This window comes from Sciurus vulgaris (assembly GCF_902686455.1).
Source record: "Sciurus vulgaris genome assembly, chromosome: 6".
NCBI lineage: Eukaryota > Metazoa > Chordata > Mammalia > Rodentia > Sciuridae > Sciurus > Sciurus vulgaris.
Window position 1 is genome coordinate 165213841 of NC_136466.1, and position 16308 is coordinate 165230148.

The following is a 16308-nucleotide window of genomic DNA, read 5'->3' on the forward strand; positions in this document are numbered from 1 at the left end:
TCCAAAGGTGTGTGACTGCACTATTTGCCTGTGGTGACTTTGAAAGCTGAGTAGACATGGAAAATGCAAAAGCATCACTAACAAGCAAATCGTTGCCAGAGTATCTCTTTCTTATTTGACTGTCTCAGAACCAAATTGAGAAAGCGGTGATATAAACAAATGCCACCCCTTCCTATTCCATTGCCTTCCACTGGGTCCTGATCAAGCTGAGAGAAAACCGGAAAGCATGAATAGTTGACACTGTCCGAAAATCTATAGTCTCTAAAAGAACCTGGTCTTTCTCTTCTTAAAATGTCAGAGGCTCACTTCATCATCTTTCTCCTCTGCACAGTGACGCAATCCATGACCGGGGTCTTCGCGAACGGCATCATCGTGGTGGCCAACGGCATTGCCTTGGTCAGGCAGAGAAGACTGGCTTCCCTGGATCTGCTGCTTTCTTGCCTGGCGATGACGCGGATCTGTATGCAGGTGCTCATCTTCGGCGCCCATCTGGTTACTCTCTCCTTGTTGAAACCGTCTGTATTCATTGAGACTTTTCTAGTTCTCATATTTATAAATAAATTGGGACTTTGGTTTGCCACATGGCTTGGCGTTTTCTACTGTGCCAAGATCTCCACCATCCCACACTCGATCTTCTTCTGGCTAAAGACGAGGATATCAAAGTTGGTGCCGTGGCTGATCCTGGGGTCTCTGCTCCATGCGTCCATCACTTGCGGCATCCACAGCAAATATATGTGGCCATTTTCCAAAGAAGAGTTGATGACCTTTTTCTCTGAAAATAGAACTAAGATCAAAGACATGCATTCTGTACCATTTTACCTTTTCATCACGGAACACATACTGCCATTACTTATCTTCCTAGTTGCAGTTCTGCTCTTGATTTTCTCCTTGGGGAGACACACCCAGCAGATGAAAGGCATAGCAGTGGGCACCAGGGAGCCCTGCAGGAGTCCCCACGTCAGCGCTCTGCTCTCCGTTCTGTCGTTCCTCATCCTCTACTTCTCCCACTACGCAGTGAGTATTTTGTTCTTCGCTCAAATTTTCCAGTTTGGAAGCCACCCCTTTCTGTTCTGCCTGATGGTTGCTGGTGCATACCCTGCTGGACATTCTATCATCTTAATTTTAGGAAATGCTAAACTGAAACAAAGTGTAAAAATGTTCTTCCTCCATGGTAGGTGCTGTCAATGAGGAACTGGGTCACTTCAAAGCAGCCAGGATGCAGTGACTTATCAGCACCTGCCGTTCCTTGCCCAGCCAACAAAGCATCCTGTACATAAATATATAACATGTCATCTCGAGATTATTTACTCAGCCTTAGGGATGTTTATAGCTTTGCTACTTTTTTACACAGTTAAATTGATTTTAAAAGCATGACACATGTCAGGAGATTACATCCATGTCAATATCCATCATCTTGCAAGATGCTACCATTGAGAAAATGGGGAAAGTAGTACAGGGATCTTTCTGTAGACTTTCTTACAAGTGCATTCAAATCTACAATTGTCTTAAAATAAAATGTTTAATGACAAAGGAAAGCACATGTTTGTCTTTGTGACAGCAGAATGTCAGAAGGCCCCTCTGTGTCTTAGATGGTTTGTCGAATGGACTGTGCTCATCCTCTGTCTACCTGCAAGTTATTTCTGTTTTGTTCGCTGGAGTCACAGACAATGAAGCCACTCTTCCCCCTCAGATCAGAGGGAAGCTGAGCACAGATGGAGCTTCATCCTTGTGAGCAAGCTCATCTTCTCCAGCCTGCAGAGATGGAAACGCTGTGGTGACCTGTCCCAGCAGCTGAAGAAAGGACAGAAAATGGAGGAGGAAGAGGAGAAGGTGTCCCTGAGTTCCATTGACCCTAATCGGGTATCCTGCAGACCATAGCTTGCAAGCGTGTTTCACTTTGTGTTTTTGTACTGACTTTGGGATGCCGTAGACCACCAGTGACCATTTGGTACTCCTACTGCACCGCATGTCTCGCTCCACAACGAAGCAACAGCCGTTGGTAGGTGGAGCTGGGGGTGTCTCCATCTGCTGGAAGTCATAGATGCATTTTCTGTTTGGCTAATGATTTTGGACACTAAGACATATGTGTGCATTTCTAAAACAGATTCAGAATCATTTTGCTTTCAGGCAAGTGAATAAAATAAAAATACGTTCTTAAGTTTAGCTGTAACTTGTAGTTTAGGTGCAATGGTATGAAATGTGTTTAGGTGTGGATTTGCCTATCACCAGTAGTAAGAATTCAAAGGCTGGTTCTCTAACCCTAGACATGCAACTCACAGAGAACTTGCTTCAAAGAACGAGAGACGTGTCTCTTCTTGAATGTGGGAATTAGGGTTCTTAGTATCTTGCCACAGGTCTTGGACATCACTCCTTAAGGAGCAAAGTGACGGCCTCCATCTTCCTGCTTCTTCATTGCCCCACTTCCAAGAGGGCAGGAAGGTTGGTTGTTGATTGTGCTCTCAGGCAGCCAGCTCTGGCGAGAGCAATCATGTCCTGGAGGTAATTATTGCTCCTATGTGGGGAAGGCACAACAAAAAGGCACTTTTATTTTTCTCACATTTCAAGTTTAGCAAATAAATAACTGTTCCTTGAATTTGTGATGTCTGTTACCTGCAAGGTGAACATAGGGAGGGTGGGAGCAGCCTCAAACGTTCAGGAAGAAATTCATAATTATGCAACTCTGGTGACTTTTTTCCCCAGATACCAAATTCTGATTCTATTTCATGAAGCTGCTGTTTTAATAGTGGTAGTTAATGGGATAACTGTTAAGGTATGACTAAGTGTGTATTATTAATATCACCAAGAGTTGTAAAAAACCTTAATGCATAATAAAGCATCTGAAAACTTTCCCAGACTGCTTTCCTAGAAATGCACTTCTTCCCGAGATGCTGCCCACTCTCGTGCTGCTGGGCTTACCCTGGATGTAATTGCTCAGTTCTAGAAGCCACGTGGTCTGGACCTGTCTCTCTGGAGGCTTCTTCATCTGGACTCACCAGCCCTACCAAGTTGTTTTTGTCCTCCTCGTCTAGCAGGGGTTGACCTCTGTCAAGGCAAGGATCTCCCTTCACCCACCTGTGACTTTTATTGATGGGCTTACTGTGGTTTGAGTGTCCCCCGAGGTTTCTGTGTTGAAATTTCATCCACATTGTGAGGAATGAAAAGGGTGGGAACTTCCCTGACTGTGGTGTTTAGAGGTGGGTCAGGATTAGGATCAGACAAGGCCATTGAGGCGGAGGCCTTGTGATTGACTCCTGGTGGCTCTATAGGAGAGGGAGAGAGCAGAAGAGACACACCTTCATGTTCCCTGTCCCCCCATGTGACCCTCAGTGCTGCCTCTGGACTCTGCTGGCAGAAACCCCTCACCAGAGTCCGTCCCTGACCTTGGACCAGAACCATGAGCCAAAATAAGCCTTTTTTATTTGCAATCTACCTAGTCTGTGCTATAAGTATTAATGGACACAGAGTAGACTAAGCCAGGCCTGGACGCCACGGCTCCTGGGAGGCTTGGCGGTGAGATCTCACGCACCATCCGCCCTCCCTCTCCAACCTGTGGCTCCCCAGGAAATCTAGTATCTGCAGCTCAGTCAATATTGCTTCCAGTGAAGGCTTCCAGAGAGTCTGAGCCAAGAGGCAGGGCCTTTCTGAAAAGGGACCCAGCAAGGATTTTGCATTCCACCTCAGATAGAGGTTCAATGAGCAGCCCAAAGTGGTGTGCTCCCCCTTCTAACACTGACTCCTTCAGTCCTCAACCCCAGCTGTCCTCCATGGTTTCCAGTGACTGAAGAGGGTGACCTCAGCAGAGAGGTCTCAATCTGCATCCATACATACTGGCTTTCAAAAATGTAAGTGTTGTGATAATTTGAATATTAAAATGAAAAAAAGTTAAATGTCTCACAAACTATAAAGGCCTTTTAAATTTTCTGTCATTCAAATGTAGCAACCTCTTGAAGAGAGGACAATCTGGACCGGAAAATGCTATGAGGACATTAGCATTTAACGATTACCCTTGGACTTCAGCTAATGACTTCTTGAGGCTAATGACCATCCATCCTAGATACTTCAGGCAGTTCAAAGGTTGTAGCCCGCTGCACACCTAATTATAGTCATGCTCCTCAGAAGATAAGTGTTCCAATTTTAGGCTTGGCTAACATGATTTTTGTAATTTTTGCCCATGTCGAACTACACCTCTTTGGGTGAGAAGAGAAACAAGTAATCAGAAATATACCAGAGATAAAGATGCCAGTCCAATCATGCAAATTGACTTTGGCATCAAGGGCATGACAGATGTTATGGACAGATGGCACACCCATGTTGGAGGAAGATCCAAATGGCCAAAGCGGGGAGACCCACGTGTTTCAAAGAGGGTCTTGCTAGGGTATGAGTTTGGAGTCAATTTAAGCACCAAATCAACTCAAACTTGAGATCAGTGATTTATTTGTTTGCTGCCTAATAATTGACCCTCATAGAAAAATTTATGCCAAGAGAAAGGGTGTGTACCAGGAAAATCTTGATGAGCTGAAAACATTAAGTTATTGGGGAGAGTGGATGGAAATCCAAGATCACTCTGTGTTCTTTCTATACAAAACAACCAACTCTTCTCCCTCCCTGATATTTTAGACTATCTGATACATCACCTCATATCTTTGCAGGATTAAATGACTGCTTTTAAGATGTGGTATAAACAATTGGATTCATATCTGTAACATCTGGATCTACTTAATGTTTTGGCTAGGGATCAGGAGTTGGTGATTTTATCCTATAATTTAAAACATATTCAAATCAATAAAGCAAGGGTTTCCTTTTGTTTCTATTTTAAATATTTCTCCACCAGTCCATCAACAGAACATAAAATAGAATCACCTACCTACTTAAAGCACTAAAGACGGGTGTATTTTTAAAAATGACCGAAGGTTCACTTTGTTTATACTTTAACATTTCTGAGACAAATAGATACACTGTAACTCTATTTGAGTTTCTGAGGTTGGAATGCACCTTCTTAAGAAAGCATTTACGTTTCCCTTAAATTCTCTTCTTCCTACAGATTTGTTAGGTTAGACAACATGAATATAAGACTCATGTGTAATGGGGTAGAATTCGAATTTTGGACAGGCAGGGACAAAGTCAGATTGAACCTGGCTTTTGGACAAATTCTCAAACCATGGGGGAAGCATCAGATTCCCCAGAACTTGGGAGGTGGGAACGGGTGTGGAAAACAAGTAAGTGGCTCAAAGTGGGCTGGGGTCCCAGGCTGCTAAATATACCAACTGTCCTTTGTTCAGAAACCCGCCCTTTGCACAACAGAGGCTGCACTTGGGATTGTAAACTGTAAGTCTTACTTCACTTGTAACTTCGCTGTTGGCTCTCAGAAACATTGGCCACAGTCAACATTTGATCAAATAGCTGTTTCACAGTAGGTCCTCTGCGAAATGCTCACCCTGGCTTTTCTGCTAAGACGCACGAGATTCTTGCTATGAAGACTTGCGCCTTTGGTGTGATGTTGTTAGCAGTGCTGGTTGATGCCGGGTCTGAAGAACAGGCTCTGCAACACGAGAAGCACCTTTGAGCCCCATCGTCCAGGGGGAAGCGAGGTAGAAGCTGTGGTGCACAGGGCAGACACCAGGAACAGGCAAGGTGGGCCACGTCTCCTCAGCTGTCCCCCCGGGAAGAACGGCACCTACTATGTTGGCCCCTTGGGCAGCCATTGTTGACCAGCAAGCACTGCCATGAGCTGAGCCTCATCCTTTCCCCTGTGACTGGGGGAGAGGATGAGAATATCACATGCTGAATGAAGCTTCGCGGACATAATTGTGAATACAAATGAATGTCACCTCCAGGTGATGGGGACTGTAGTAGTCATGAGCAATCTCCAGTGGCAATGTGGGAGGAGAGAAGCAAGTGGGAAGGGCATGTGGAACCACAGTGTTCTAACTAAGAGGCTGAATTGGAAGCTAGATCCCCCACCAATGACCCAAGGACTTGATGCACTGGGCCTCACACTTCCTGTCTCTGAAGTGGGGACAGGAGCGATTCCAGGCTTGAGGAAGAGAGTTGATGGGCTGTGGAACAAGTTTCCAGCACCCTGCCTGGCTGCCACCCTTGCTGCCTTGAGTTTTGTTGACCCTGAGAAACTGCCAGCTTGTGACAACCTTGGGCCAATGACTGCTTCAGATGCTTCAGCCTAATAATCAGTCAACCGAACGTTCCAGCTTCCGCAGGACAGCTAAGTCCAGGGTAGGAAATAACACGTGCAAGAGACCCTGGCAAGAAGAAACGAAGGTGCGGAAGGAAAGCAGGCGAGGTGAAAGGAGGAGAAGGGGCCTGGAGCCAACTCGGGGCCTCGCTCACTTGCCTGTCCGCTGCACATGGGCAACTGCCCTGTTGCTGCTCCCAGCCCTGGAGGCGCAGCACCCACAGCGGCAGGCTGACCTCCAGGCCAGGGGAGGAGAGAGAAGGCTGGAGGCCTCGCCGTGTACCTAGACCTGCTGCCACATCTACTCACATGTCAAGTGGCTGAGTCCGGTGGACAGAGCAGGAGGGACATGAAACCCCTTAGACAAGGCTGCAAATACGTGGGGAGAAGTCCTTGTACCCCAGGGGATGGGAAAGGGTGCAACCACCATGAAACACAGTCAGAGGCTCCCCGAAACCATCGGCTCACCATGCGTCCCAGCATTCGCACTCCCAGGCACACCCCCAGGGACTGGAAACAGACATGTGTACACCCCCGTTCATAGCAGGTGACACACAAAAGCCAGAGGACAGGAGCAAGTGTCCACCAGCAGATGAAGGGACAAACCCAAGGCAGAGCGTCCATCTAGGGAATACGGTTCATCCTAAGGAAGGAATGAAGCTCTGGTCCATGCTGCAATTTCAGGCCAAGGGCAAGGAGACAGACAATTCCACTGCATGAGGCACCCAGAGAGGCAGTCCATGACGGGAGTGGCATGGCGGCCACCAGGGGTGATGGGGGCAGGACACCGTGGTGCTACTACCGTGGATGTCATTACCCAGTACTGAGAATGTAGTCAGTGCCACTGGATTGTACACCAAAATGGTTAAAATGGTAAATGTTTATATATACACAAAACATAATATACATACATATTACACAGTAAAAAATCATTCTACCACAAGGAAAAAGAGGGAGGAGGAGGAGGAGGGGAAGGGGAGGGGGAGCTGCAGCAGTGGCAGTGGGCTGGGTGTGCCGCTATCATTGTGCCCTGGGACTGTTTGTGAACAAACACAGGTGGCTGCGTCTCCATTGTGGGTTAACTCACAATCAAGCCTCAGTGAGCCTTCCCCATCAGAATCAGCTCGAGCTCCAGCCAACAGGTCAACATTTAGAACCTAAACACACGATTGCATTCCCATATGAATTCCTCCTCCTCTCAGAGCACAAGATAGCCTACAGGTCATTAAGTACCACAATGTGTCATGGTTGTTTTAAAATACAGCAGGGAAATATCAAGCCCTCATCTCCAGGGTCAAACCCAAAGAAACCTAAGAAGCACATTTCTTTTCTTTTCTTTTTAAATGCGCAGACTTACGCTTGAGGCAAATGATCAGGGAACAGAAATTCTAGCCCCCCGGGGAATCAAAGCTGTGCTTGATTGCTTGTAGTAAAGTATTTTAAAGACTGATTTAATCATTTGTAGTTAATTCAGAATGAACAAACTCTGATTACAGATGGCATGCTTCCAGAGTGTTAGAAATAAAAATGTCTCCCTGGGTGGGACTGGTTTCTGCGTGGACAGACAAAGCCCTGCGGGAGCTCACTCTGGTTACCGACTCGACTTCAGGGGACTGCTGCGCTGTCCTGAGTAGGAGTTCTCAGGACTCAGGACTTCCTCTACAGTGCCGCCCCTCTCCCTTCGGCGTGCGCTTGGCGCTGTCTTACACTCTGGGTCACCAGCCCTGCAAATCACAGCACTGCACTGGTCTTTGCACCCAGAACCCCCCAACCGTGCCAGGAGGTGAGCTCGTAAGCATGTGTGGAGTGCGTCCTGGTCTGAAGGATTCCCAGAGGGACCTCGAGTATGAATAGCTCTCTGTCTCCTGTTTTCACAGGAAGAGAATGAATGGACTCCTTGTGAAATCACTCTCCGATGTGTTCTCTTCGGGGTTTTAAATCATATGTGAGAAAGCAAAAATAAAACAAAGCAGAACAGTCCAGACAAACAAGCAGGGACTTCCTGGGAAAGTAGCCCCAGGCCTCCAGAACTGCACCTTCTGACAGCTGAGGTCCAGCAAGTCCTGGGCAGCTTCTGCCTCTGTGCGCAGAGCATCACGACGGGAGCCCAAGTCCCAGAGACCGTCAGGTGGCACCAACGCCGCTGCTGCATGGGAGGGGTCTGCAGGAGAGGGGTCTGCACGTTTTTAATTAGAATTTCCTTCATTGCAACTAATGTAGCAATGGATAAACAAAGAGTGCAAAAGAAAAGCCTCCAGAAGTCACCTTCCCATACATCGGCAGTTTGAATTTGCATTTAAATGCAACAAATAAAAATACTTGATTTTGCAACATTAGAATCATGTCCAAGATACATTATTATGAATTTTATTTCATTGTTTATGTTGAGTATGTTCTTATTAATCATTTTAATGACTACAAAATATCTTATTGAACTGATGTAGCAAACTACCCAGAAATAGAAACACTCAGTAATTATTTGTTGAAAAGATGAATTAATATATTTTCTTATCTATTTCCTAATTTAAGAGTATTGAGTTGTCTTCCATTTTTACTATTATAAATAATGTTCAGTGGACACTTTTGTGCATTTCTTTCTTACTCTTCATAATTCCATTAGAACAAATTCTGAGAACCAGGATTACTATCAGTGGCTACGGAAAGCACTGGCAAATTTCTTTTCATTGGGAGTACATGAATTTTCATTTCCACTAGTGATGCACCAGAGTTCTGGACTTTTATATCCTAACCTGCATGTCTCTCTCTCTTCTTTTTTTTTTTTTGAGATACGGCTGGTTAAGTGGCTCAGACTGACCTCGAACTTGCAATCCTCCCTCAGCAGCTGGGATCATGCCTGGTGCTGCCGATACTTCTTTTTTTTTAACATTTGCTAATTTCATAGGTGCAGAGTGAGATTTTAATTTGCAAATCTCTCTTTTTAAATAATTATCGAGTGACTTTCACTTTTCATCTTCATTTAATAAGCCTTCTCCTATGCCCAAAGTAGAACTTAATAAGTTTTTAAGTTTCCTCAATAAACCTCATTTCAGCAAGTTAGAGACCTTCAGAATGAGCACGCGGAGCATTGTGCACTCACTCTGTCCGGTCCAGAGTCCCCGAGTGGCTGAGTTTTGCCCAAATGCCCTTTGTAGAGAGCATGGTAAGAGGTAGCTGCAGAGCCTGCCCTGGGCTGGGTGGTCCGGAGCGAGACGAAGATGCTGCAGGAGAGGCTGAAGACTCTCAAGAGCTTGTGAGAAGCTGGGATTCATGTCAAAGGGAGTGCCGTTGCCGCTCAAGTCCTCCTTGCAGCTCCGCAAAGTCCATCGAGTGTCTTGTGCGTACTGTGGGCTTGTCCTCCACACACCATGGAGGTTGATTCATCAGATTCTCCTTATTGTCATCCTCACTTTCCAGTTTCCAGGCGAGGCTCCGAGCACTCGTGATCTGGATGCACAGCCCCTGCCCCAAGGGTTTGTCCTTGCCGGACGGGGACCAGAGACACAGACCCTGGGTGTGATTTCTTCAAAATCTTGACCCTGAAAGTATCACAAATGTGTTCAAGATGATATTTGACTCCTCACCTGGATTCTTTATAAATTAGTATGGAATCACCAAGACAATAAAATACCAAGAACATTCCCTGGAGAAAAGACAGCTTATTCAACAAATGGTGCTGGGAAAAATGGAAAAGCCACATGAAATGAAATGAAATTAAACCCTGATTTCTCACCATGTATGAAACTCAACTCTGAGTGGATCGAAGACCCTGTGACTAATAGAAGAAAAAGTAGGCCCAAATCTTCATCATGTCGGCCTAGGACCTGACAGTGCAAGAAGTTAAAACAAAAAATAATAATTGGGATGGATTCAAACTAAAAAGCTTCTTTGCAGCAAAAGAAACAATAATGTGAAGAGAGAACCTACAGATTGGGAGAAAATCTTTACCACATTCACCTCAGATAAAGCATTAATCTCTGGGATACATAAAGAAATCAAAACACACCAAAAAAAACAAATAACCCAATCAATAAATGGACTAAGGAACCAAACAGACACTTCACAGAAGAAGATATACAATGGATCAACAGATATATGAAAAAGGTTTCAACTTCTCTAGCAATTAGAGAAATGCAAATCAAAACTACTCTAAGACTTCATCTCATTCCAATCAGAATGGCAATCATCAAGAATACAAGCAGAGTGAGAGCCTCTCGACGCAGAGGCAGCCACAAGTCCCCAAGTCAGTGGAGATATTTGACACGCAAGCGGCTTCTGGGACCAGGGCTGGGCAGCCAGAGACCTCTCCAGGCAGCATTGTCCCCCTCCAGCTACAGGCTTTTTCCACGGGGCGATCCAAGATGGCGGACTAGAGGGTGACTGCATCTCCAGTCGCCCCAGAGCTCAGGATTCAAGAAGGGGAGTCATTGAGAGACTCGGACTAAGATAGAACCACAGGGTGAGTCTCCCCCACCCAGTGAAGCTCAGCTGGGCAGCAGGCCCGGATTCGAGTGGCTTAGTAGAGTGGGACAGGGCAGATAGCGTCTCCCCCAGGCAACTCAGTGCAGTCTGGTGGTGGGCTTCGCCCACAGGGACAGATCCTCCAGCCTCTCAGAACAGGCCCCCCAGTGAGAGCCCTTCTGCACAGAAGCAGCGCGGCCAGCTCCGGCCTGCCCGCAGGTTGCTTCAGTGACCAGCACAGGGCGCCAGAGACTCCCCCAAGCAGCCCAGCCCCCTCCGGCGGGAAGCGCCTATCTAGGCTAGCTTCCCGGGGCAGACCGCCCAGTGAGAGCCTCTCGACGCAGAGCCAGCCATAAGTCCCCAAGCCAGTGGAGATATTCGACACGCAAGCAGCTTCTGGGACCAGGGCTGGGCAGCCAGAGACCTCTCCAGGCAGCATTGTCCCCCTCCAGCTGCAGGCTTTTTCCACGGGGCGATCCAAGATGGCGGACTAGAGGGTGACTGCATCTCCAGTCGCCCCAGAACGCAGGATTCAAGAAGGGGAGGCATTGAGAGACTCGGACTAAGATAGAACCACGGGGTGAGTCTCCCCCACCCAGCGAAGCTCAGCTGGGTGGCAGGCCCGGATTTGAGTGGCTTAGTAGAGTGGGACAGGGCAGATAGCGTCTCCCCCAGGCAGCTCAGTGCAATCTGGCGGTGGGCTCCGCCCACAGGGACAGATCCTCCAGCCTCTCGGAACAGGCCCCCCAGTGAGAGCCCTTCTGCACAGAAGCAGCGCGGCCAGCTCCGGCCCGCCCCAGCCAGCTCCAGCCCGCCCCACTGCCAGCTACAGCCTGCCCACAGGTTGCTTCAGTGACCAGCACAGGGCGCCAGGGACTTCCCCAAGCAGCCCAGCCCCCCTCCAGCAGGAAGTGCCTCTCTAGGCTAGCTTCTCGGGGCAAATCACCCAGTGAGAGCCTGTCTGCACTGAGCCAGCCACAAGTCCCCAAGCCAGTGGAGACCTCCAACCTACAACCAGCCTCTGGAACCAGGGCTGTGCAACAAGAGACCTCTCCAGGTCTCTCTCCCTGGAACCGGTAGCGGGCTAGGGGCAGCATTCTTCAGAAGCACTGCATTATCAAATTAATCCAAGACTTCTGGCTACTGAAGGCTGGTAGGTGATACACTGGAAATCTACAGGGTCACTATAAGCCAATAGAGGAAATCTACAATATCACAGAGTCCCATTGACATCTGACCAATATGAGAAAACAAGGGAAGAAAATGTCCGAAACAAACCTAGATACTATATCAATAAAACCCAATGATAGCACAGCAGAAGAAATGTCCAAAAGGGAGTTCAGAATGTACATAATTAAAACAATCAGGGAAGCAAACGAGGAGATGAAAGAACAAATGCAGGCATTAAATGAACGCACTAATCAACAGTTAAAAAAGCAAATAACAGAAGCAAAAGAGCATTTCAATAAAGAGTTAGAGATACTGAAAAAAAAAACAAACGGAAATCCTTGAAATGAAGGAAACAATAAACCAAGTTAAAAATGCCATAGAAAGCATAAACAATAGGATAGATCACCTGGAAGACAGAACTTCAGATATTGAAGACAAAATATTTAATCTTGAAAACAAGGTTGACCAAACAGAGAAGATGGTAAGAAATCATGAACAGAATCTACAAGAATTATGGGATATCATGAAGAGGCCAAATTTAAGAATAATTGGGATTGAGGAAGGCTTAGAGAAACAAACCAAAGGAATGAACAATCTATTCAATGAAATAATATCAGAAAATTTCCCAAATCTCAAGAATGAAATGGAAAACCAAGTACAAGAGGCTTATAGGACTCCAAATATGCAAAATTACAACAGACCTACACCAAGGCACATTATTATGAAAATACCTAACATTCAAAATAAAGACAGACTTTTAAAGGCCGCGAGAGAAAAGAATCAGATTACATTCAGGGGAAAACCAATAAGAATATCAGCAGATTTTTCAGTCCAGACCCTAAAAGCTAGAAGGGCCTGGAACAACATTTACCAAGCCCTGAAAGAAAATGGATGCCAACCAAGAATTTTATACCCAGCAAAACTTACTTTCAGATTTGACGATGAGATAAAATCCTTCCACGATAAAGAAAAGCTAAAGGAATTTACTAAAAGAAAGCCGGCATTACAGAACATTCTCAGCAAAATATTCCATGAGGAAGAGATGAAAAACAACGATGTAAATCAGCAATGGGAGGAACTAGCCTAAAGGAATAGCCAAATAAAGGAGAAACCAAATCATGTCAAAAAACAAAAATGAGTCCAATGAATAGGAATACAAATCATATCACAATAATAACTGTGAATGTTAATGGCCTGAACTCATCAATCAAAAGACATAGACTGGCAGATTGGATTAAAAAGAAAAATCCAACAATATGCTGCCTGCAAGAGACCCATCTCATAGAAAGAGATACCCATAGACTGAAGGTGAAAGGATGGGAAAAAACATACCATGCACACGGACACAGCAAAAAAGCTGGAGTATCCATCCTCATTTCAGATAATGTGGACTTTAAGCCAAAACTAGTCAGAAGGGATAAAGAAGGACATTACATACTGCTTAAGGGAAACATAAATCAGCAAGACATAACAATCATAAATATCTATGCCCCGAACATTGGCTCATCCATGTACGTCAAACAAATCCTTCTCAAATCCAGAAATCAAATAGACCACAACACAATAATACTAGGCGATTTTAACACACCTCTCTCACCGCTGGATAGATCGTCCAAACAAAAATTGAATAAAGAAACCATAGATCTCAATAACACAATCAACAATTTAGACTTAACCGACTTATATAGAATATACCATCCAACAAAGAACGAATACACTTTCTTCTCAGCAGCACATGGATTCTTCTCTAAAATAGACCATGTTTTATGCCACAAAGCTACTTTTAGCAAATACAAGAAGATAGAGATACTACCTTGTACTCTATCAGATCATAATGGACTGAAATTAGAAATAAATGACAGAATAAAAAACAGAAACTTCTCCAATACTTGGAGATTAAATAATATACTATTATACGATGAATGTATAACAGAAGACATCAGGAGTGAAATTAAAAAATTCTTAGAAGTAAATGAGAACAAAGACACATCATATCAAAACCTCTGGGACACTATGAAAGCAGTACTGAGAGGAAGATTTATTTCATGGGGCGCATTCTACAAAAGAAGTAGAAATCAACAAATAAACGACTTAACACTACAGCTCAAAGCCCTAGAAAAAGAAGAGCAGACCAACACCAAAAGTAGTAGAAGACAGGAAATAGTTAAAATCAGAGCCGAAACCAACGAAATTGAAACAAAAGAAACAATTGGAAAAATTAACAAAATAAATAGTTGGTTCTTTGAAAAAATAAACAAAATTGATAAACCCTTAGCCACGCTAACAAAGAGAAAAAGGGAGAAAACTCAAATTACTAAAATTCGGAATGAACAAGGAAATATCACAACAGACACGAGTGAAATACAAAACATAATTAGAAGCTATTTTGAAAATCTATACTCCAACAAAACAGAAAACCTCGAAGACATCAACAAGTTTCTAGAGACATATGAATTGCCTAAACTGAACGAGGAAGAGATACACAACTTAAATAAATCAATTTCAAGCAATGAAATAGAAGAGGTCATCAAAAGCCTACCAACAAAGAAAAGTCTGGGACCAGATGGGTTCTCAGCAGAGTTCTACAAAACCTTTAAAGAAGAGCTCATTCCAATACTTCTCAAAGTATTCCATAAAATAGAAGAGGAGGGAACCCTCCCAAACTCATTCTATGAAGCCAATATCACCCTGATACCTAAACCAGACAGAGATACATTGAGGAAAGAAAATTTCAGACCAATATCCTTAATGAACATTGACGCAAAAATTCTCAACAAAATTTTAGCAAATCGCATACAAAAACATATTAAAAAGATAGTGCACCACGATCAAGTGGGTTTTATCCCAGGGATGCAAGGTTGGTTCAACATCCGGAAATCAATAAATGTCATTCACCATATCAATAGACTAAAAGTTAAGAATCACATGATTATTTCAATAGATGCAGAAAAAGCATTCGATAAAATACAGCATCCCTTCATGCTCAAAACACTAGAAAAAATTGGGGTAGTGGGATCATTTCTTAACATTGTGAAGGCTATCTATGCTAAGCCCATGGCCAATATCATTCTAAATGGTGAAAAACTGAAAGCATTCCCCCTAAAAACTGGAACAAGGCAGGGATGCCCTCTTTCACCACTTCTATTCAACATTGTTCTTGAGACTCTAGCCAGAGCAATTAGACAAACCAAAGAAATTAAAGGGATACGAATTGGAAAAGAGGAACTCAAACTATCCCTGTTTGCTGATGACATGATTATATATTTAGAGGAACCTGGAAATTCCACCAGAAAACTCTTAGAACTCATAAGTGAATTCAGTAAAGTAGCAGGTTACAAGATCAATGCTCATAAATCCAATGCATTTTTATACATAAGTGATGAATCTTCAGAAAGAGAAATTAGGAAAACTACCCCATTCACAATAGCATCAAAAAAAATAAAATACTTGGGAATCAATCTCACAAAAGAGGTGAAAGACCTCTACAATGAGAACTACAGAACACTAAAGAAAGAAATTAAAGAAAACCTTAGAAGATGGAAAGATCTCCCATGTTCATGGATAGGAAGAATTAATATTGTCAAAATGGCCATACTACCAAAAGTGCTATATAGATTCAATGCAATTCCAATTAAAATCCCAATGATGTACCTTACAGAAAAAGAGCAAGCAATTATGAAATTCATCTGGAAGAATAAGAAACCCAGAATAGCTAAAGCAATCCTCAGTAGAAAGAGCGAAGCAGGGGGTATTGCAATACCAGATCTTCAACTCTATTACAAAGCAATAGTAACAAAAACGGCATGGTATTGGTACCAAAACAGACAGGTAGATCAATGGTACAGAATAGAGGACACGGACACAAACCCAAATAAATACAATTTTCTCATACTAGACAAAGGGGCTAAAAATATGCAATGGAGAAAAGATAGCCTCTTCAACAAATGGTGCTGGGAAAACTGGAAAACCATATGCAACAGAATGAAATTAAACCCTTATCTCTCACCCTGCACAAAACTCAACTCACAATGGATGAAGGAACTCGGAATCAGACCAGAGACCCTGCATCTTATAGAAGAAAAAGTAGGCCCAAACCTTCAACTTGTTGGCTTAGGAGCAGATTTCCTTAACAGGACTCCCATAGCCCAAGAAATAAAAGCAAGAATCAACAACTGGGATAGATTCAAACTAAAAAACTTTCTCTCAGCAAAGGAAACAATCAGTAATGTGAAGAGAGAGCCTACAGAGTGGGAGAAAATCTTTGCCACTCATACTTCAGATAGAGCACTGATTTCCAGAATATATAAAGAACTCAAAAAACTCTGCACCAAGAATACAAATAATCCAATCAACAAATGGGCTAAGGAAATGAACAGACACTTCACAGAAGAAGTGTCAACAATCAACAGATATATGAAAAAAATGTTCAACATCTCTAGTAATAAGAGAAATGCAAATCAAAACTACCCTAAGATTCCATCTCACTCCAA

At 44.0% G+C, this 16308-nt stretch overlaps 1 protein-coding gene across 1 annotated transcript; it reads left to right on the forward strand.

Moving 5' to 3' along the window:
• Positions 1-291: 291 nt before the first annotated feature.
• Positions 292-1188, forward strand: TAS2R1 (taste 2 receptor member 1; the record flags this gene model as incomplete). Its single annotated transcript, XM_079144571.1, has 1 exon — positions 292-1188. One exon carries the CDS (start codon positions 292-294, stop codon positions 1186-1188), a length of 897 nt encoding a protein of 298 aa, XP_079000697.1.
• Positions 1189-16308: the final 15120 nt, after the last annotated feature.